Source organism: Pteropus vampyrus, unplaced genomic scaffold, assembly GCF_000151845.1.
Source record: "Pteropus vampyrus isolate Shadow unplaced genomic scaffold, Pvam_2.0 Scaffold244, whole genome shotgun sequence".
In the NCBI taxonomy this organism is placed as follows: Eukaryota; Metazoa; Chordata; class Mammalia; order Chiroptera; family Pteropodidae; genus Pteropus; species Pteropus vampyrus.
Genome location: NW_011889025.1, coordinates 1,146,862 through 1,171,250, shown reverse-complemented (window position 1 = coordinate 1,171,250; position 24,389 = coordinate 1,146,862). Strand labels below are relative to the sequence as shown.

Below are 24,389 nucleotides of genomic sequence, written 5' to 3'. Positions count from 1 at the left end.
TTCTGATCATTAAACTATCACGGTGTTGCCTAATGTGTTACTGGGAAATTTTTAAAATAAATTTTAATACAATAATCTAATGGAACATATCACAGTAATTTTTTTTCAGTTCTATCATAAAAGAGTCGCATATCTGGTTTAGGTAGTGTAGAGTTCCAGTCCTTAGATGACTGCCTTTCTATAGACATGGCACTGTTATCACAATATCTGTGCTATTAAGACTATGATAAAGTAAGTGTTACCTAGTACAGTAGTGAGGTAAATCGCTGTGCCATAAGAGTGTTTAAATCATCATAGCTGAAAAAATAGCCCTTTAAAAACAGCAGTAACAAAACACACATACATCAGACATCGTTCATGATTATTAATAAATTCAAGATTTTTTTAGCTGTTGTAAATAAGGTTGTTCAGATTGCATTTTTAAAAAACTTGTATGGAGGAAGAATAAGAGGAGTGAGCTATTTTTGGCATGGACTTATAGAAAGAAATATCAGTGTGACTGGTAACTGACACTTTTGTCAACTTCAGTTTCTACATGAGTGCTCTGATTTTTTTTATTTCATTACTTTGGATTTTAGAGTTCTTGATTTTATATATTTTTTAAGACTGACACCTCTAACCTTTTGGTTCTGAGCAGTACGTTGCCCCTGAAATTGGTTGAGTCACTTCATATTCTGAGAGTTCACTACCTGTCAAATCTGAAGAGATCTATCCATTTTGCTTTCTGCTTCCAGAGCCATTTTCCTGCTTGCTGTAGTCTTCTATTAGTGGTAGGTTTTTCCACTTTTAATATATGAAACCTCCAGAGTTTGATCCTTAAAGTAACTCAGTGTTGAAAGGCTTAGATACTTCCACTTTGGTCCATATGAGAATAACTGGTATAACACTTGTTTCCTTCTGCCTCATATACTCTGTAAACAACTAGGAACTGGACAGAATATATGAAACAACTGTCTTCAGACATTGGGCAACAGGTAGCACAGGACTGTGATCCCTGAGAAAAAAGGAACAGATGAAGGGAGCCCTACAGTCACCCTGGCTTTTTGCTTGCAGGAAGTTTCTGGACCATAGCATTGTGAGAGGGAACCTAAACAGAGCTTGCAGTCTTGTTGAACTGATGAGACAGAGATAGGAGCTCAGAGAGGCCTAGGCAGCAGGAATTTGTAGAGCAAGTACTATGGGGAGCTACTCAGAGAAATAGCTCCAGAAATCTGCATAAACGTCCCCTTTATTTTCAGCTGAATATGAATTTGTGCATGTGTTAAACACCTAAGGCATTCAATAGAGACCCCAGAAGGGTCACACCTGAATAATAGGGCTAACGTAGCCCTAGAGTAAAGGGCACCTGGAACCCAAACGAACAAAACTTAAAAACAAGCCTTGAAAAATAATTATCCACAAATAATTTAGATTCATGACAAAATAAACTTCAACATACTGAGAAGGAAGACAGTAAAATAAAAATGCTCAATAATATAATGATCGTAGTATCTTATATCCAAAAATTACTAGATATTCCAAGAGGCTCTAAAATGTGATCCATAACCTAGAAGAAGTTAGTCAATAGAAATGGAACCAGAAATGAAGGTTATAGAATTATCAAACAAAGACTTTAAAACAGCTATGAAAAAAAGAAAAAAAGAAATATAATGAGGAAAGAAATTGAAGATATATTAAGAACCAATTAGAACTTCCGGAGCTCAAAAGTATAGTATTTGAAATGAGAAATTCACTGGATGATTTTAATAGCAGATTAGACTGAAGAATAAAAGATCAATGAATTTGAAGACATAACAATAGAAATTATCCAATCTGAAACTGAGAATGGAAAAGAAAAAAAGCTTTAGTGAACTGTGGGACAATATCAAGCAGACATATATGCAATTGGAGTCCCAGAAGGAAAGGAGAGAGAGAAATGGGCAGAAAAAAAATTAGTTGAAGAAATAATGGCTGAAAGTTTCCAATTATGATGAAATCTGTAAACCCATAGAAGCTCCATGAATCCTAAGTGGGATAACCACAATGAAAACCACACTATGACTATTATAATCAAGTTGCTGAAAACCAGTAGAGGGAGCATTAAAAAAGAAGCTAGAGGGAAAAAAAGATGCATTCACATGGAAGAACAAAGATAAGTCGTATGTCTCATTAGAAACAGTGCAACAATACAAGTGAGAAGACAATGGAATGATATCTTTAAATTGCTGAAAGAAAAAAAAAATATTGTCAACATCAAATGCTATCTCCAATGAAAATACCTTTAAAAGATTAAAGCAAAATAAATGGAGCACGTCATAGGGAATGCAGTTAGCATTAATGTAATGGCTAGATAGAGAGCCAGAGGAGAGAAAGAGCAATAGAGGGATCGTTTTATAAACTATATAAATGTCTAACCAATGTACTGTATACTTGAAACTAAAAATTAAAAAAAAATAAATGAAGGCGAAATACATTTTTTTTTCAAACAAACTAAAACAATTGTCACCAGTTGACCTGAACTACAAGAATATTAAAGGAAGTTCTTCAGGCTGAAGGAAAAATGATACCAGATGGAAACTGGATCTCTACAAAGTAATGAGTGCCAGATAAGTGTGATAAGTATATATCTTATCATAAAAATATAGCTTTTTCTCATTTTAAAATTTATTTAGGACGTGGTTGCATAGTATAGCGGTTAGCACGTCTGCTTTACATGCAGAAGGTCCTGGGTTTGTGCCCCAGTGGAGCCACTGTCCATGGTCTACGGCCATACCACCTTGAACAATCCTAATGTCTGATCTCGGAAGCTAAGCAGGGTCGGGCCTGGTTAATACTTGGATGGGGGACCACCTAGGAAGAACAGGTGCTGTAGGCATAAATAATAATAAATAAAATAAAATTTCTTTAAAAATTTAGTGATTGTTTAAAGCAAAATTAATTATCATGGAATTTATATAAGGTATGACCATAGCCTCAAGGGATTAGAGGAGTGAAATGAAAGTGTGCTGCGAAGGTCCTTATGTTATATATATAGTGATGTAATATTACTTGAAGGTAGTTTGCAGTAAGTTAAAGATTCATCATATATATAACCTGGAACAAACAACAAAAAGGGCACAACTAATAAGCTCATAATGGCAGTAAAAATAAATATTAAATACACTCATCCAAAAGAAATCATTAAAAAAGAACAAATAACAGATTAGAAATACAAACAAAACAAATATCAAGTGTAGACTTGATAGACAAATATAGCCATATCAAAAGGACATTAAATATAAGTCTAAATACTCCAATTAGAAGGCTGCATAAAAATGCAAGACCCAACTTTAAGAATAAAGACACAGGTTAAAAATAAAAACATGGAAAAAGGCATATCATGCAAACACTAATCATAAGAAAGCTGGAGTGATTTTGTTAGTGAGACACATTAGACTTCAGGACAAATAGTATTACTGGAGATAAGGGGAACATTTCATAATGGTAAAGTAGTTCATCAAGAAGACAACAATCCTAAATGTATGCTCCTAATAGAGCCTCAAAATACATGGAAAAAAAAAAAAGATACAACTGAAAGGATAATCAGACAAAACCAAAATTTGGGTTGGATATTTCAATACTCTCAACTCAGTAATTGGTAAAACAAGTAGACAAAAAATCAGTGAAGCGATAGAAAACCTGACCAACACTGCCAGTCAACTATACCTAATTGACATTTGTAAAGCACTGGACCTAACACTACCAGAATACGTTTTCTTTTCAAATCCACAGAGTATATTCACTAAGACCGTATTCTGGGCCTTAAAACAAGTCCCAGTACATTCAGAAGACTTGAAATAATACGAAATATATTCTCTGACCAAAATGGAATTAAGTTAGAAATAAAAATACATCTGGAAAATTCTCCAATACTAAGAAATTATACAGTGTACCTCTTAAATCATGAGTCAAAGAAGAAATTGTAAAGGAAATTAGAAAATAATTTTAACTGAATGGTAATGAAAACACAACATTGAAATTTGTGGGATGCAACTAACAGTGCTTAGAAGGGAATGTATAGCTTTAAAATAAGGAAGATCTAAAATCAGTAAGATTCCACCTTATGAAGCAAGAAAATGAAGAGCAAATTAAACTCTAAGAAGAATAAAATATTAGAAGTATAGAAATCTATGAATTGGAAAATAATAGAGAAAAATCAAATCAAAAGCCAGCTCTTTGAAAAGATAAATAAAAATTGATAAATCTATAGCTAGACTGATAAAGATAAAAAAGAGATAAAAATACAAATTAAGTTACCGCTATCAGGAATGAAATAAGGATATCACTACAGATCCTATAGATATGAAAAGGATAATAAGGGAACATTGTGAATAACTTTATGCCAACAAATTCTACAACTTAGAGGAAATGGAAGAATTCTTTGAAAGACACAAATTACCAAAACTGATTCATAAAGAGGTAGAAAATCTAATCTTAACGTCTATTAAAGAAATTAAATTTGTGATTTAAAATTGTAATTAAAATCTAAGCTCCAATGATTTCAAAGGTGAATTCTATAAAGTAGATATGGAACATATAAACCAAACTTGTAGAAGAGAGGATAAAATTCTTCCCAGCTCATTCTATGAGCCTGGCTGGCATCACCGTGATACCAAAAACTGACAGATGTAAGATAAACCTTCACCTTTACCTCACAGTACACAAAAAGCAACTCATAATGTATTGTAAACCTAAATGTAAAAGCTAAATTTTTAAATCTTCTAGAAGAGAACAAGTGAAGATCATGACCTTTGGATAAGGATTTCTTCTATTGGACACAAAAACATGAGCCAGAAAAGAAAAATTGATAAAATTCACCTTCATCAAAATTTAAAACACATGCTCTTCCAAAGATACTATTAAGAAAATGAAGATGCAAACCACAGACTAGGAAAATATTTGCAATACATGTATGTGATAAAGATTGGTATTCAGAATATATTTTTAAAAAATATATACAACTCAATAAAAAGACAATCCAAATTAAAAACGAATTAACGAGTTGAACAAGCACTTCTCAAAAGAAGATACATTGTAAATGAATATTAACCACTTGAAGAGTGCTCAACATCCTTAGTTATCAGAGAGCTGCAAATTAAAACCACAATGAGCTATCTATCCCCACACATTAACTTGAATTTAAAAAAACAGACTATACCAGGTGTTGATGAGGATGTGGACAGCTTTTACACAATTCTGGTAGAAATGTAATTGGTACAGCCAATTGGAAAATTGTTTGGCAGTTTCTTATAAAGTTAAATATACATCTACTTATGGCTCAGCAATTCTCTTTGTAGGTAGTTACCTAGGAGGAATGAAAACTTACATTCCCACAAGAACTTGAATGCAAATATTATCATAGCAGCTTTATTTTTAATAGCTCCAAACTGCAAGCAACCCAAATATTTATCAGCGGATGTGTAGATAAATAAATATGGTATATCCAGTCAGTGTAATACTACTCAACAATTAAAAAAGGACCAAACAATATAGATGAATATCCAAAGTATTATTCTAAATGAAAGAAGCTAGACAAAAAGACTGCATATTGGATGATTCCATTTACATAAAATTCTAGAAAAGACAAAACGATAGTAACAGAGAATAGGTTAGTGTTCACCAGGTTCCAAGAGTATGGAGAGGATATTGATTGCGAAGAGGCACGAGGGAACTCGATGGAGTGATGGAAATGGCCTATACTTTGTGGTTTAGGTTACATGGTTGTATACATTCGTCAAAATTGAATTTTACACTTAAAATGGGTGCTTTTATTGTATATAAATTATACTTTAATAAAGTTGATTTTCTAATTAATTTTTTTTCCAATTACAGTGATGTTCAATATTGTTATTAGTTTCAGGTGTACAGCATAGTAGTTAAGACATTTATATCTCTTACAAAGTGGTGCCCCCAATAAGTCTAGTACCCACCTAGCACCATACATAGGTATTGCAATATTATTGACTATATTCCCAATGCTGTGACTATTTTGTTGCTCTCAATTTGTATTTCTTAATCCCTTCACCTCTTTCACTCAGTCCCCTATAACCCCTCATCCCATCTGGCAACCATCAGTTTGTTCTCTATATCTATGAATTTGTTTCTGTTCTGTTTGTTTATTTATTTATTTATTTTAGATTCCACACATTAGCGAAATCATATGGTATTTGTCTTTCTCTGACTTATTTCTCTTAGCATAATACCCTCTAGGTCCATCCATGTTGTTGCAAATGACAAGATTTAATTCTTTTTTATGGCCAAGCAATATTCCATTGTGTATATCTTTTTATCCAATTGTGCCACATCTTTTTATCCAATTGTCTGTCAGTGGACACTTAGGTTGCCTCCATATCTTGGCTATTGTATATGAAATATCTTTCTTTGTGTCTTGTTATAGCCTTTGTTTTTCAGCCTATTTTGTGTGGTATGAGTATTGCTACCCTAGCTTTTTATTTGTTTCCATTTTCATAAGATATCTTTTTCCATGTCTTTACTTTCAGTCTGTGTGTATCTTTCAATCTAAAGTGGATCTCTTGTAGGCAGCATATGTTTGAGTCTTGTTTTCTTATCCATTCATCCACCCTGTCTTTCGATTGAAGCATTTAATCCCTTTTCATTTAAAGTAATTATTGATAAGTATGTAGTTATTGCCATTTTAGTATTTATATTTTTGATCTTATAAAGTTGATTTTTAAAAGGAAGCTCTTTGGAGGTGAGGATGTCAATTCCATTTTCAAACAAACAAACAAACAAACAAACAAAACATCAACCTCTTGGATGTTCCTGAGAGGTTGAACTGTTTTCTGCAAGAGGAAAGAGTGGAGGGAAGCAAAGGCAGCATAAACAGCTCTGGTACAAAATATAGTCTTAGTTGAGTACTTTGTCCCTAGATCTTGCCTTTCTTCTTCCCCTTAAAATAATAAGGGCTTGCCATATTCCTGCTACAAAGCTGAGTCGATCCATCAACTTTCTCTCAAAGGAGCAAGTAATCTAATACAGGACCTTAAAATCAAAAGAGTTATTTTTCTAAACCCAGAAAACGTGAAAAACATACATAAAATAATTTTTATTACAGGTCTTATTTATTAAGCTGGCACATTTCATTGGATCTCCTTGGAATGGGAAACAAGATAAAAATCTAGAATGAAGAAGCTGGATAACTTTCTATATTTTTATGTTAGTGTTTAAATCAATCAGCATATTTATTTCCTATCTACTCTTTCTGGTCATTGAGTGGGTTCTCAGGGTAACACAAGATGGTAGAAGATAGGTCATTAGCTGGGGAGGTAAGATATAGGAATAAAGACCAAGCCAAACCAAAACAAAAAAAACCCTTAGTTGTCTTCATTGTTTTGTTTGAAGTGTTATGAATTCCCCTGACCATCTGGTGTCCAAATTGTCAAATTGAAGTCCCAAAATGCTCTTCCATAAAAGTTTTTAATGATAAAAAATGAGTCGACTGTGTCAATCGTCATTCTAAAACTCCTGGATCTAGTTACCCTAGTCTCTTAGTTTTGCTTATATTGAGTTTAGAAATCTTAAGACTTTAGCAGAAGGTCATTGTTTTTGCCAGGTCTGTCTTATATTAAAATAATTAAATCTTTTCATAGTAAAGGCTGAATCTCAAACCTTAAAGTTTTTTGAACAAATAGTTTCAGAATAAGAACTCCAAATATAAATTATTTCAGTTTGGAAGTCTATAGCAACTTGTCATTTAACATTTATTTTATCAGTTAGATTTTCACATAATAAAGATTTGTGGTTTGTTCCTGTTATCAGAAAAAAACAAAACAAAACAAAAAATAACCCAGCTATTTCATCTTTACGGTGCTACCATGTATAAAATTTAATACCCACTGCAGTGTAAACTAAGAGAAATACGTTATTTGTTTCCAATGCAGGTAGTCTTTCTCATCTAATTTGGGTCTATAAAAAGATAATAAGACAGACTATCTCGGTGTATCAAGTCTGAAACTGAATTTATAAAAAAGTTTACTGAAACTGTTGATTCGGTCTTGCTAATAGGAAGAAATGGTTCTTTCAGTTCAAAAATTGGCAGAATCAAGCTAATCCCTTAAAGTATTCTTGTGACTTGGCTGGTTGCAAGTTGGTGGTGATTACCCTTGATTTACAAGACAGAAACACTTTCATCTTTTCTAATCATATGTACGACTTTAGACTGCCTCTCTTACTCTGGCATTTGCCAGTTAAATTAGCATTATAAAAATGGTGGAAATAATATAATGTTGCTATGATAGAATTTCTGAGAACACCAGGTAGAGAAAATACTGAAAGATTGCTAATTCCTGATTCCCATTCTCAGATATTTGTGATCTTCTGTGCTAACCCATGCAGTCTGTTTAAGCAGTGTCTCTTACTTTTCTGAGCCCCATGGGATACAGGCCATATACAAAGGTTGGAGGGAAGAGTGTGGTATAAGGCTATAATGGAGATTTAGTGTATTTTCCTTATCTGCAGTAAAGGACACGTGTGGGTTTAAAAGTGTAAAGTGCATCAGAACCTTACCTTCCTGCCACTTCATTTACTCCTTCCTATTTTTCTTTTCAGGGCTTCTTATCAATTTCAATTTCAAGTTATCTGGAAGAGTTAAGCCTCATTCATTCATTAATGATTCATTCATTCATTAAAAAGCCACAATAAGTAATACGAATTACTTAAAGAATCAGATGGTAAATGGATTTAGCAGAAATGTATAGATATAGAACACCTGAGTTTGATGAGGGCTGGCTAGACAATAGGAGAAAAATGAAGAAGATTGAGGGAGAGTCAGAAAGGGTATTGGAAGGCCTTCATGTAGATAAAATGGTAGGTTTTGCTATGAGCTTCTAATGGGAATAGTGTAGAAGCTTATAGATTGGGTCTAGTGATTCTGGCTGATCCAGCATTTCCAGTTTGTCCTGGTATCTTCTCAGCAAATCTCTCTCAGAGGAGGAAGAGATTATGCTTACCTGTATAGTACTGTGTAGTATTGTGTAGTATTATAAGATTTTCCTATTCTCTGGTATTTTAGAAACATATGGTTTGGCTATAATTTTTTTTTTTCTCTGTACTGGGGGAAAACAATTAAATCAGTAGTAAGAAAATCTGGAGAACCTGACAGATTCTAACACTAGCCAGTTGGTGACTCTGCACTTAGTCTCCTTGGATTGCTTTTGTTTTTCACCTGTAAAATGAAGAGGAAGTAGATAATCTCTTTAAAGTTCTTTCAACTAATAACAGATACATTATTAAACTGCGTGCTAACGTTTTTGTTAGGGATTTGCTATGGACTGAATTGTGACCCCACAAAATTCCTGTGTTGAAACACTAAACTCTAATGTGACTGTATTTGAAGATAGGGCCCATATTGAGGTATTTAAGGTTAAATAAGGTCGTAAGGGTGGGCCCTGATCTGATAATGTCCTATAAGAAGAGACACTAGAGAGCTCTTGGGCATGCTCACTTGCTCTCTTTCTGAATGCTCAGAGGAAAGGCCATGTGAGGACAAAGCAGCCATCTACAGGCCAGGAAGACAGCTCTCACTAGAAACAAGCCTGCTGGAACCTTGATCTTGGACTTTGCAGCCTGAAAACTGTGAGAAAATAAATTTCTGTTGTTTAAGCCACATAGTCTGTAGTATTTTGTTATGGCACCTCAAGAAGACTAATACAGAATTTAACCATACCGAGTACATTTTTACAAACTGAGTCTATATTTTATATGATTTGTAAATTAGATGTATAACTTCTTTGTGTTGGAATAGGAAGTGAAAGGTTTTAACCTGATGGTGGAAAGAAGACCCCACAATTTCTGTTTTTCTCTGAGCTCCTAGATCCTGGGAAATTATGGTATTGAGTTGGATGTTATGAGTAATTTAGTTGGATTATTTTTGAGACAAGTAGCAGAAGAACCTGAGCATAGTTGAGAAGCAATTATTATTTGAAGGCAGAAGAAAAGAACCAAGCTAGAGAGCTTCTCTCTTTAATGGTATCTACCTACAATATTAATAACCTTGTTGAATACCCCTGTTGGAGTAATCATATTGGTGGGGATTGATAGCATATAGTTAACGTTACCATCTGCAAACCTCATTCTGAAGAATCCAATGGGCAAATTGCTGGAGTGGTGGCTTGCAAATATCTAAGGCTGTCTTTTTTTTTTTTTAACCTCTGTTTTTGCGTTGGTATGGCAGGGGAGATAGGATTTATGTTAAATATAATTAAGTAAATACACCTGTTTCATACTTGTATCCCACACACATATTTCTAACCTGTTCTGGTCTGCATCAATGGGATAGTCTCAAAGGGGAGCAGAGGAAGTGGCTTGCGACTTGGACTTGGGAATATCTTGCTCAGATTTGCATTGCTTTTCTGTGCCGTTGCTGATTCCATGCAACTTTATTTCCCTGAGAGCTACTACTATTGACCTGATATTATTGGCTGCAGGCTGGCAGGGAGGATTCACTTAGAATAGGTGGTTACTTCCTGTTCTTGTCTACAGACTTGGAAAAATGGAGAGCGTTTACTTTTCTCCAAAGGTTTCTCAGAAAATAGTGGTACAAATGTTCTGAAGTAGGAAAATTCCTTAAAAAGCTATGTCTGCTCACCCTCAGATAAACATTTCCATTAATATTTCATTTCATTTTGAGCTCCTTTCTAGTTTGTAATATTTTTTTCAATGTATGTAGGTGGCCTTAAACCATATGGTAAAAGTATTTTCCAAAAATATTCAGTCTCTGTCTTACTATGAACTGTTTTCCTTATTTCCTTGCCATTGAGCAACTCTTCTCAACAGGCTCAAATCCTTTTCTCCTTTGTTCTGTCTGTGGTTATGTTGGTGTTTTATGTCCTTTTGGGAACTCATACATGTTTAAATAATACATTTAAGAATGAAATCGCCTATTTCTTCCTTCTGTGTGTTAGGAAAAGAAAACCTTGGTTGCTATTTTTAGATAATATGTATTGAATGTCCCCATAGTCATTGCCCCATACAAAGTAGTTATCACACACAAGATGCAATCTCTTGTGGTCAGTTATGTTATTCTCTTTCTATATACTTTAAAATTCTTAACTTTACAAGTTCTTTTCTCCATTAAATGTTGCTTATAGGTGTTTTGTTTTTTTTTAATTCCATATATGTATTCTTTATAAAAGACATTGGATGCACATTTGCAAATGAGATATTAGAGTCCCAGATTTTGAAGGAGTAGTTTTATTCTGTCTACTGAAAGTCTGATTTCTTCCATCTTTAGGCATCTGTCCTAAACACAGTGGGGTTGTCAAGTAGCAATTTCTCCCATCTTTGATACAGCTACTTCCCCACAATAGCAACCCCCAAATTGGATGTTGGTAGGGAACAAGGAGAATGCAGAAAATTCTGCATCTGCCTTACCTTTTATGAGGGCTCTTGAGAACACTTATTCAACAGTGCCTAAAATTCATAGACTGTTCAATCTAGAAGAGACCACAGTGCTATGCACTTTTATATCTCCATGCTCTTACTTACTACGAAATGCCTTCGCTCCCAGGCTGCCTGGCAAAATGCAGCTTATCCTCTAGCACCCTACTCCATTAATGTATTATGTAACCTTCATCAGTGTTAGCATAGCATTATAAGAAATTGTATATAATTTCTCCCATGATGTGTATGAATGTCCTCTAATGTATTTCATAATATAGTGTTTAATCTATGTTCTTTTTCATTTACCCTACAAATTTTGAATCTTTGCTTTAATAGAGAGGATTATAGTAAGAATGATGTATATGTGTGTGTATATATATACATAGAGAGAATGGAAGGCATTTTTAAAATGACTTTAATTTCTTGTGTTTTTGATAGGAAATGAATATACTCACACTTTTAGATTTCTCACTCAAGTCACTGAGAAAGAGAATATACCACTTAGCTCTGTGTTATTGAGAAACCATCATGGTATTTTGAAGACATGTTATATATGTTACAGTGTGATTCACTTTGTGCTGAGTCTGCCAAAGGACATGTCTTAGAGATATTTTATATAGACGTTGTTATGGGAAAGGATTGATATCCTACTGTTCATATAATGGTTGCTTACATTGACTCCACCAAATTAGGAAATGAAAAACGAAGAGGTGAAATTCATCTTTAAAGATAATGTGTGAATTTTAGGATATTAGTATTTGTATGGGTAATAGAAAAAGTGAGAAAGTAATTCCATCTAATTCTTGTCTTTCTGATCTACTATTAGCCAAGAGCAGTTAGAGAAAATTTCCAGCTGGAGCATTAGAATCTTTCTTCAAGTTCTAAGATATTTAGCACACATGATGTAGAAAACGGAAAACCTGGTATTTACATTTTGTTTTTTGCTTTAGTACCCTTCGTGTAGATCATTTAGCACTTGAATACTAACATTGACAACAACTTGGCCTTACACTTTAGTCATCTTTTTCAATGCTTCTGGGCATTTGGCTCTAGGAAGAAGGTAATTCTTAGTACTGTTCCCTGGTTTGTATATGTTGTTTATTTGGGAACCTGTCTGCCCCTGTGGCTACCTGTCAGAACTCAGCACAATTTAAATGTTTAAGGTGGGTGATTGAAGTGCTTGAACAGGATATCTTTTCACTCAATCCCTGATGACTGACTAGTGGGTACTTTAAAGAATAAATGTGTTCTCCAGCTCAACGGCACATTATAAGAAATATATGACATACAGTATGTCCCCCTAAGATTTAAATTTTTAAAAGCTGAAATGTTTCATATTATACCAGTAATACTCTGAATGAATACTCATATCAACACGAACCATCCCCAACTGTAGGGTGTTTATCTTTTGAAAAATGTCCTAAAATGTGTAAATTAATTTATTTCATAAAAACTGACATATAAAGTTGCTTCTAATGAAAATAATTGCTTTTAGTCATTGCTAATAATTGAGGCTGTTGGTAGTTTGCTTCAGAATGCAAGCATCAACTGTATTACATTTCATTTAAAACTACATTATTTTCTTGATGTCATTGTATTATAATTGATAGTTTGATAGTTGATGCTTGAGAGATTATATTTATTGGCAATAATTTTATCTAAAAGTTAAAATGAATTTTCTGGTTTCAGAGTATTACTTTGTTAATGTTTGCTGTTGTCCTTCACCTTTCAGAATGCTAAGCAGTTTTCTAGGCCAAGTTGAAGATGATCAAACTCGATAAAATAATATTCCAGTAGCTTAATTATGTCATTTTCGAAAAAGTTTATAGCACTTATTTCCTTTTTTCTTGTTGTAGTTGGCTGTGAGCATGCCTGCCTTCTGTACCAGCTCCTAGAGAGCAACACCTATTTTTCAGGCAACTTTATATTTCCAGTAACACCTTTCATGGTACTTTGCCCCAATATATTTAATATTTATTGAAATTAGTGATTTCCCCCCTTGTTTTTCTGAATTAGACTTATGAATCAATTAGTAACTTGAGGCTTAAATGAGGAAGCAGGCAGTCAGCCATGATGGTTAAAACTGTAGTCAAGATTGCCCAGGTTTGAGTTCCTACTTCATTATGTATTAATTGTGGGACTGGCTCATCTGTAAAAAATAGGAATGTTAGTAATAACACCAGCCTCCTAGAGTTTGTTGATAAGGATTAACATAGATAATTTGTTTAAAACATTTATTATGCTGCCTAACATATAGGATATGCTCAGTACAATGTAGCTATAATTATTGCTAACTGCAGTCCCATTAGACTAGACCCAGCCCCTTGAGGGCCTGTCATTTGGTCTGTATATCTCAGGCACCAAACCTTGCATATAGTAAATCCTCAGTACATACTTGCTTGAGTTGAATTGATTGATTTACCCTATTTTTATCTTCCATTGCAGCCCACTGTTTGTAACATGGAAGATTGGTCGAGACAAAAGACTGCGTGGATGCATAGGTACTTTTTCTGCCATGAATTTGCATTCAGGACTCAGGGAGTACACACTTACCAGGTGAAGACCAATTTTTGTTGCCTCTGCTTCTACATTAAAAAAAAAAAAAAACTTATGAAACTTGAACCTCATTATTTAACTCCTTTTCCTTTACTGAATTATTAATATTCTTGACTCCTTTCATATCAGATTATTTGACTATTTGCCTTATCTTGATAAAATGATATTGATATATATTATCATAATATAAAATACTGTGATTACATGTATGTCTGCCACAGGTGTTTTAAAATGTTTTTCTTTACTTTCAATGGCCAGCTTATTTTGTATAACTTGAAAAATCAATGACCAAATGTCCGTGGGTTACCAAAATATATTATTTCCATAATAATATTGTGTCTTCTTTGTTAGGCTTTCTAAAAATTGTTGATATCCATTTCATCTTGCACATTTGGTTACACTTTTATGTGCTTTTGAAATCGAAGGGAGAACCTAGGAAGAAAGTGATGCCACAGCCTGGCAACATAATCATGCACATTTACACTTTACCCAGAATTAGTTGTAGCTTACATATTTTTTTTTTCATCTAACACAAGGACAAAGCAATGAATGCCTCATTATAGTTTTTAGGACTTTGTTCTTAATTTCTGAACTCAAAAAGCTATCTAGCATGCCATCTGATTTTTTTTGGGGGGCGGTTCAAATTTAGATTTCTAGTGAATTGTGTTCCAAAGTTATTTCAAAAGAAGAAAATTCCTTAAATAATAAGCTATTAGTAAAGGAATTTCCTGTTTTTGTTCATGTTTCAGGGTGATTATCTGATATAGTTTCTATAGTTGTAATGTGCACAGTGTCTGTCCAACAAATTGGTCTCTGCTGACTCCTGGTACTTGGGGCAGCTTGCTTAACCTCCAGTAGATAAAGTAGTAATTACAGTACATCTTTTGTTCTGTATATTTCATAGGGATATTAGGGAAATGAAGTAATAATCACTGCTTTGCTTCAGGATTAATGTTAGGAGAACGTTCATTATTTTACTATAGAATTGCATAAATGCAGTTCATAGCACCAATTAATAAAATGCTGGTAACTGAGTTTAGTATTCTTTCATTTGAAGATGTAGCTCCGCAGCTACAGGGTTTTCTTAACTTATAATGAAGCCTAGAAAGGAAAGCAAAGGCTTGGAGAGCCACATTCGTTCTTAGATTTTCACAGGAATTAGAAAATTGTTGTTTGGATTTGATTAAATAACATATAGGCAGTAAAGGGGTTGAAGCACACATTCTGGGAATAACTACAACTTGCTAAAGATAGTGTAACTGCTAGTCCAGGCATATTCGTTTTTTGTTGTAGTTGTTGTTGTTGTTGTTGTTGTTGTTGTTTGTTTTTTCCTGAAATACCATGGACCCATTTTGGGACTTTAGCAAATTCTTCCAGTGACTACCTCTTTGGGACAGGTGCATATGAAATTATACTTTTAATAGCTAATCAAGGCAATTTATTATACATTTGCTAATATAAGTTGTTATGAGGAACACTGGTTTCTTGGTACTGCCTGAAAAAAAAGGTTCTATGTCCAAATAAATTTTGGAAGCACTGGTTAAACAAATTTAAACAGCTCTACTCACTGCAGGACTTCTCAGAACCTTTTATGTTAACAGTGTTGTATATCTCTAAGAGAGAGGGAGAATGTAGCATTTCTCAGACTTCAAATTTTTTGAGTACAGAACCCGTTTGTCCTTCTACCCCAGTGTCTTATGCCTTTAGTGTTCCAAAGAACATATTTTCAGAAACATAAGTCTGTTCTAAAATTTCCATTTTTCTTTATAGTTGGGAAGTCTGAGTTGATAGTATAGAAACCCTTTGTACTTTCTAATGAAATTGTGGCAGGAATGCCGGTATCAAATATTACATACTTTAGAGCTTTAGTAGTAGTAACTGTAGTAGCAATTGGGTTAAGTTTAAAGAAAATATGAGTTTTTTGTCTACATTGATAAGAAGGGATGAAAATATCCAATTTTTTTGGACCTGTGGATCTGTCTCCTAAGGTAATTACCAGAAGGATTACAGTATATATTTCTGACATGAGTTATTTGAATAGTTGAGCTAGAAAATTTACCTACATTTGTATACATGGTTACTCTCATTATAGTCTATGGCTCTTCCTGTTCACTTCTCAACTTTTTTCTCATGTTTTTTATACAGCTTCCTGAAATCGTATGTATCACAGTAGAGAGATATGTGTATTTGTGTATATATATGTACACTTATATATACTGAGCCTTCTCATTTTTGTTTTGTTTAATTTCTTTAGCTTAACATGATAACATGGATGAAGTTATTTAGAAGACATGAACAAAAAATCCAAGTCTTAATGATATACAGTTGCTCTTTTTTCTGGATTCATTTTAGAATTAAAATCGTGGAGTTGTATTTTAAAGTTGCAATATAATGTCTTTCAGTCCAGCAGGGCACTTATAATTACTACATGTTGCTACTGCTCTTGTTGTTACTACTACTACTACTACTACTACTATTTACCATTTATTAAGAACGTTACTACATGTCAGACACTGCAGAGAAGCTTTATATGCATGGTCCTCACAACAGATCTTAGGCATTAATATCCACATTTTTCAAATGGAGAAGCAGATTTACAGAATTTAAGTAATTTACCCACTCACACATATAGTAAGTAATAGAACCACGATTCAAACCAGGCTTCTGACTGCTAAGTCTAGGCCCTTAACTGCTACTTTTAAGATAAAACAATTAACAATTTCTGAAAGTTTATGTTTTGTGGGTTCATCATGAAAATAATGAACTTGAAAGCAGATTACTATAAATTGTATAAATTATGGATCAATAATTCTTTAAAGATTTGACTGTGGGTGGTGAACATACTATGCAATATACAGATGATGTATTATAGAATTTTACTCTTGAAACCTGCATAATTTTATTAACCATTGTCACCCCAATGAATTTAATTTTATAAAAAGAAATCACATGAAAATGAATGAATGAATGAATGAATGAATGAATGAATAAAACATTCTCCTCAGGCTTTACATTTGGTAAAAAACAATTCTAGTTAGGAGTTAAGACTGAAATTCTGGAATTTTATTTTAAGTTCCAGAAAATCCATGGATGGGGTCATAAAAAGTATATAGCTCAGGGTTGCATAGACTAGTCAGAAGAAAATTGATTTGGATTAATATTGTAGAAAGGATAATGCTTATTACAAAAATATACTGTTGCATGACATGAAATTGTGTTCTTCGGCTACATGTAAATAATGGACTAGGCTTCAAGAAGAGGACGGTTTTTCTTGACATAATTGGTGATTCTTGGAGTCTGGTCTTCCATTCTTAAAAACTCATAAATCACAAAATTTATAAATGGAATTAAATGAATTTAGGGGATTGAGAATAAAAAGGAAGAAGAATGCAAAACAAAAAATAAACAATGAAAGTAAAGACTCATCAGGTATAGGTGTCTTTAAAAAAAGGAATATCTGTTTTTCACATTTGATGTGCAGTCATCACCACCATTCATCTGTAGAACTTCTTCATCTTTCCCAACTGAAACTGTACATTAAACACTAGCTCCCCATTTCCCTCTCCCCTAGTCATGGCAACCATCATTCTACTTTCTGTCTCTATGAATATGACTTTTCTAGGTGCCTCATATAAGTGGAAATATACAGTATTTGTCATTTTGGGGACTGGCTTATTTCATTTAGTATCATATCTTCAAAGTTCATCCATGTAGCATCTGTTAGAATTTCCTTCCCTTTTAAGGCTGAATAATATTCCATTGTATGTACTACTACAATTTGTTCATCCATTCATCCATTTGTGGACACCTGAGGGGCTTCTACCTTTTGGCTATTGCAAATAATGCTCCTATGAACATGGATATACAGATATCTGTTTGAGTACCTTTTTCTTTTGAATGCTAATCGTTTCATAGAAGACAATGATCTAGTTTGTTTGTGGTCTTAATCTCTAAAACCTAAATCTAAAAAAAATGACCAGGTACTTTTTAAATGAAATGCCTATCCTGGATTAAGTTTTTATTTATAAACATACTGTTTTAAAACTCAAATACCTGTCATAATCAACTTGTATGTTCTACTAGTTGAAATTTTGATTTTAGAATGAAATAAAATCTTATAAATAGACTGAGGATTTCTTCCCAAATGTGAAAATGCATAATTTTTGTGTAGATAGCAGGAAAACTTTGTGAGAATTATAAGATGAAATTATTAAAGAGACTCTGTTGTTTCCTTGTCTCAGAGACTCTGGGTAAAAGCAGGAAAGATTATAGCAAATAAGAAGCAGGATACAGAGCTCAGAATTATTGATAGAAGTTTATCCATGGCAACAGATTAAAGTCCACTAATAACTGTATTTATTAGTGGTCAGATCTTCAAAGTAGAAATATTCTTTGTCCCATTTGAAAAGTAATAATTTCTAATACTTATCAAACTGTTGCATTTATGGCTTTTACATGCCAGAAAGCAGAGATAAATTTATTTCTTCCCTTTTAGTACTTAGCTTATATACTTTTATAGATAAGAGAATTACAACTAATATAGATGAACACAAACATCTCAAAGAATTTCTAGCAAAGCGTAGGTCTATTTCTTTATGAAAATTCAAGTTGGTAGTAATTTTTTCTGGAATATATAAGTGATTAATGTATTCTTATTTCATAAGAGGAATGTCTCTCATCACGCTTAAGAGACTGTCTTTTCTTCTATTTATTTTGTTGTACTTAGACCTCTTTTCAACCAAATAATTATGCAGGTATTGGCAGTATTTGGAGCTTGATTTTGAATTGTGCTACTTTGTTGCATTGCTTAATTCTGAGAAATTAGTGATGGAAGTTTATTCCTTTCTAGAGAACACGGTGACCACATAAAAGGTGAAATGTTTTGTTTTGGAGTTTTGTGTGAGTGAGGAGCTGTGTGTGTGTGTGGCGGGGCGAGAGGGGGGTGGTTAGGGAGGAAGAAGGGAAGTAGAGAAAGATTGATTGTTTACATGTTACAAGTGTGAACTTACTATTAGGCTTTTTGATATATTAGAAATAGCTAACAGATATACTTTATTACTTTCCAAGGTCTTGGCTAGATTGGGTACTTCTGGATGACTATAGATTTGTTGTAAACCAGGTTTGCTTTGATATTTCGGTGTTGTAATATGTCATTTTTATAAAGCATTATGAGTTTAAAATCATTGTAAACAGCATAATTTATGTCCTGCCCCCCATGGTGGACTATTTTGTGATCATTCTTACTCTTGATCATTTTATGTAAACTTGGCTCATTGTGAAACCCTCTTCCCCAATTTAATATTAGTTCTAACAGCACCACCCAGCTTGATTTTTCTTATGAAAAGAAAAGCTGTACATGAGTCACTCGTGAGTGTACGCTATTGTCATGGAAGTTCATTCTGGAGATGTTAAGGCCAGACTATTTTTGGCAAGTGTCTGTGGCAAGACTTCTGGCTAAACATGCGTTTTGGGGAAATAAATTAGATGTATGAAAAATGCTATGCAAAATTATTTAGCTTAATTTACAGTCTATATTTTGTTGCCTTTTAACAAAAGGAAGAATGGCCTGAGTCCTAAAGCTTATACCTAATTTGTTAGTTTCGGTGTATAAACTGTCAGATTTTATAAGCATTTAATTTAAGATATAGTTTGGAACATAGATTGTTATATACCCTTTACTCAAAATTATCCATAGGATAGGACGGTTCAATATAATCTGTGGAAATCTGGAATCTTCATTTTAGCTACTAGTTTAATACACCCTTCATGATCCTGTGGTTATACTAATGTGCAGAGACATGGCCAAAAAATGTCCAGCAGAATATGGAAGGAGAAACTAAAGAGCAAGAACCATTGCCAGTATAGGTAATAGGTCCTGTGTTGTAATTATCTGACTTCATATAGCACCTACTGCCACAGGAATCAAGTGTAGTGAGTATATCAGATTCTATCCAGTTCCTTGTCACATCTTTCATATCTTCAGAGTCTCCAATTGGAATCCCCGTCCTGCTTTGATTAAGAACCACAGGCGCAATGCCTTCTGGTAGAAAAGGAGAAAAAAAAAACATCTGTAAAAAGGTGAAGTTGTGAGAGAAGCTGAAAATGAGCTTTTGCAGTGTCAGAGTTCTTGGTTCTCGCTTCATGAGGAGAGGATAAACGACAAGAAATTGACTCTATTCTTACATCTGTCTAAACTTTACCCTTTGCTCCTAGGAGGCTGTAATTTCCTCCTTCAGTCATGTTTAAACAATTCATACTGCAAATTTTATCTAAATTTTGTCTTAGAAATTTAGAATATAGTAAAAGCGATAAGAAATTATAAGTAATAATAGTAAATAAATAAATAAAATAGATGAACAATTATGGTCCTAGATAGAAAGTAGATTTTGCCAAAGAAGCGGAGGAGGTGATGATACTGGATGATCAAAATACTCTACACCTGTAACAGAAACAGAACTGTATTTAAAGCAGTTTATGAAATTATTCCATTTGGTTCATCCCTAGTTTACTTTGAGTAAAAATAAAACACTCAATACCACTTTTTTGGTTTGTTTTTATCCTACACGGACAAAAAAATGTCAAAGTTACAGAAATGTGTATAATCGTTATCATTGAAGTGACCACATACAAGATATTGAGTATTTTGAGAGATTACTAACACATATTTTGCAGAGGAAAATGAACTTGCTAAGGAAAAAATGCAAACCTCAGAAATAGAGTACACTTTAAAAGATTATGTGTACACACACACACACACACACACACACACACACACACACACACACAGTTCACCAAAGAGTAGCTAGAACTAGTTGGATTATAGCCCTGATGCTTGACAAATGCTGAAAATTAAAAGTTAATAGTTTAGATTTTGCTTTTCCTCTTGTCCTATTAAAATTAATTCATATTTTGTTTCCGTGCAGTAAACTGATATCTACATCATTCCCTGCGAATCATTGCTTGAGATAGTCTTCATTTTTTTCAGATGAAAGACTGAAGTAGTAAAGATAAATTAAAATACAAATATTGTATGAAATCATTATTACATGTGGTCTAAAATCATACTGTAGGTGTGTAACAATATATTTACTTTTGTCTGAGCTTTTACAAAATTAAAAAAAAAAGTATGTCTAAATGTCTAAAGTATTTGAGTCATTAGAACCTGAATGAGTAGGAGAACAGATTTGTGTTTTCGTGTTCTGGAAGAATAAGATGCTTACACCAATATATACTCGAAGTGGTTATTCCTGTCTAGAATACCATACAAATAATATGCTCTTACCACTTCTAGGGAACAATGTTGCTACTAATTTGAGTAATTTAACTTCATGTATCAATTTAATATTACATTTTTAGTTATTATTTTGTGAGCCTGAGAAAATACGTTTTAAAAGATTTCCTTAAGAGGCAAATGAACAGTCACCCTTCTAGGTGACCTTTGCCCTTCTCTCAAACTTTAAACTACATCAAATGTGAATATTCAAAATAGTAGTCCTTGGAAAAATTTCCTTTTCATTGTTGATAACAATTTAGTGTTCTTTAAAGGTTAAACACTTGTTAGCCCTTTATCTTTCATTATAAATATATTTATCTTACAAACCTATAGATTTTTTTTAATTCTCTCTCTTTTTAAATAAAGAGCAAACATTTAATATAAAAAGCTTATCCTAAAGAGCTACGTTATCTGAGCTGTTTCTTAACAAAAGAAATTGGAAGGCTAATACAATATAACAATTAAAATAGACATGGACATGTATTATCTGCAGAGAACGAGCAAAGGCTCTGTCACCCGGAGGCTTAATGTGGTCCTCGGATGGTATGATATCCCTGATGCACTAAAAATAGGCTCAAAATAAAATTTATCGATAAAAATTAAAACAAAATAGACGTGGACAATGGTAACTTTTTAAAAAGTTCATATAGTTCCTAAGGATTTTCAAAGATGAAAATGGTATCTAATATATTCTATCGAGAATAAAGCTGTAATTATTGTTAATATCAATTGCGCATTTTCAATAGTTTAAAACTTAAAAATGATGGAAATACATTAGATTCATAAAATATAGATTTGCAGTTAGTCTCATATTCAGAAAATTTTTACAGTTTTACTTCAGCTCACAAAATTATCCTGTGAATAAACATCAAAACTTGGCTTCATCATTCAAATTAAATTATCATTTTACTGATAATTTAATAACATTTTAACCCTAATTTTTTAAATTTATACATTGAAATGCCAACCTTTGTGTACTTTTCATTGGTGAAAGAAGAGACTAGAAAAAGCTGTAAAATAAATTCTTCGGAAGCTTTAATTAAAGGGATTGCCAGAACTCAACTTCCAGCTTCTTTGAGGACTGCTTTATATGTTTCACAAAGTTGATTTAAAAGCTTCCAACTGTTGTTACTTCACTGAGGATGGGAGGATGGAGAATCTATTTTACACTCTTCTGGCTGCTATAAACCTAAGCCATTCTTAGATGACCTTCCGTTGCTCCTCTGCTAAAGGAGATTGATTTGCTTGCCTACAAACGTATGGAACTGTGTTGCATATGAAGAGTAGTAAATAAGCATACACTAATAGGTAGACTTACGCTGCTAATAAGGTCATGGGTTCAATCCCCATTTGGGCTAGTTTGCTTTTTTTTGCTCCATATCACAAGACTGCACCCTAGACTCTAAGCAGTTGATTATTAGTAGCAACATTGTTCCCTAGAAGTGGTAAGACAAGAGTGTGTGGATGATTCAGTACCATACCCAAAGCTGCAGCATCGATTCAGCATATGAAACATTCTACATTTGGAGGGCCCAAAACTTAGCTATCTCATGAATAGTTAATAATTCTAATAATAATTGCTTTGAATCCAAAAGAAAAATGAGAATATTTCAAAATGTTAATTTCTTTTCAAAAGCCCTCTGAAAAGAGCCACTGTGAGGGGAGGGAAGCTCTTTGGAGTGGCAGTAGAACTGAGAACACAGGTTGGATTTCAACAGGCCTGAAAATGCTATGAACAAAAGGGAGATGTCTAGTAGATCCCTTGCCTCAGAGGAGAAATTGTTTATTAGTTCCCTTTTCCTGAGTTTCTACCTCTCATAAAGAGTAATGGCTAGGAATGGGAGTCATCTCAGGTAATAGTGGAGTTCAACTGAAGCAACTCTTAAGTACTTCAGTGGTGAAAAGATGACTCTTAAGTTCACAGGTTTCTAAATACGTGCTATAAAATGTCATTGCTCTTTTTAAAAGTACACTTTTTTGAAGGCCGCATTTTAAAACTGTCATCAGTGATGTATTGAGATGCACCTGTGCCGCATGTATCAGCTCAGTAAGGTGTGTGTCTACTGTCTAAGCATATGTGCCCTCTCATGCTGTTGCACCTTCCTCTTTGTAGCTTTTGTTATTGCTCAGAGAATACTTAACCCCATTATCCAGGATGGGCATTCCCATTGGCATGATAAACTCCCCTCATTTATTGTTAATCCTTTTACCTGAGACAAGAAGCCCCATTCATGTCTACGCATCTTGCCTAGAGTAAAAAGCAAAGTCATTCCAAAACCTCTGTTTCACCCAAAGTAAAGTTAATATTCTACAATGCCATCATGCTCTGTTTGCTCCTGCCTCTCCACACCCTGCCCCAACACCTACTCCAAACCTCCTTAAGAAGCACAGAATGTGAGGCCCTAACCTCACACTCCAGCCATACACAGTTATTTACTACTTCCCAAATATAGTTTTTCATGTCTCTCTGGCTTTGAACAGTTTTTTTCCCTGCCAACCACGCCTCTCTCCATTTCCACCCAATCAACTCCTACTGGTCCTTCAAGAATCAGCTTGCTCATTACTTCCTTATGACATTTCCTTGATGCTCCCCAACAAAAATGGTCAGTCTCTGTGTTCTCAGAGCACTTTGTTCAGGCTTCTATTATAACACCTAACACACTGGATTGTAGTGATTAACTTTACATGTCTGTTTCTCCCTTTTGAAATTGCCCTCAGTGGTAGTTTACCAAGCCACATCAAAGCCAATAAACAGAAACCAGTCTTATCACTTTGTGGCAACTTTACTTGATCCTGACAATCATTTCTCCTCTCTTCTCTTTCTGTCTGCTTCTGTTAGCTTAGGTTTGTCACCTTTTCTTGCTGCCCGTGTACTTGAGCCTTGTAGAAGTTGTCAATGCTGATTGGTAGTGAGAGGGATAGTTTAAGGCCAGTTGGAGTTAGACTGAGCCAGTGGGCAGAGATCCTTATCCAGAACATTTTATAAAGCAAATTAACATGAGGTTGATCTCTTGTTATCAAGGCTATATGTGATTAAAGAATCACAATATAAATTGATGTTTGCCATGGAACCTTAGAGCTGGAAGAGATCCTTAGAAATTCATCCAACATCTATGAAATATTTTAATCTCTTTTAAAATTT

At 33.8% G+C, this 24,389-nt stretch overlaps 1 protein-coding gene and 1 pseudogene across 1 annotated transcript in view; both read left to right on the top strand.

Moving 5' to 3' along the window:
- The window catches only part of AMMECR1 (Alport syndrome, mental retardation, midface hypoplasia and elliptocytosis chromosomal region gene 1), a 103,948-nt gene that overhangs the window by 33,873 nt on the left and 45,686 nt on the right, over positions 1–24,389 (top strand). Inside the window, exon 2 of the mRNA XM_011374337.2 lies at positions 13,864–13,974. Coding sequence (XP_011372639.1) covers positions 13,864–13,974 — 111 coding nt within the window. The remainder of the gene's footprint in view (positions 1–13,863; positions 13,975–24,389) is intronic.
- LOC111729071 lies at positions 2,739–2,854 on the top strand (annotated as a pseudogene).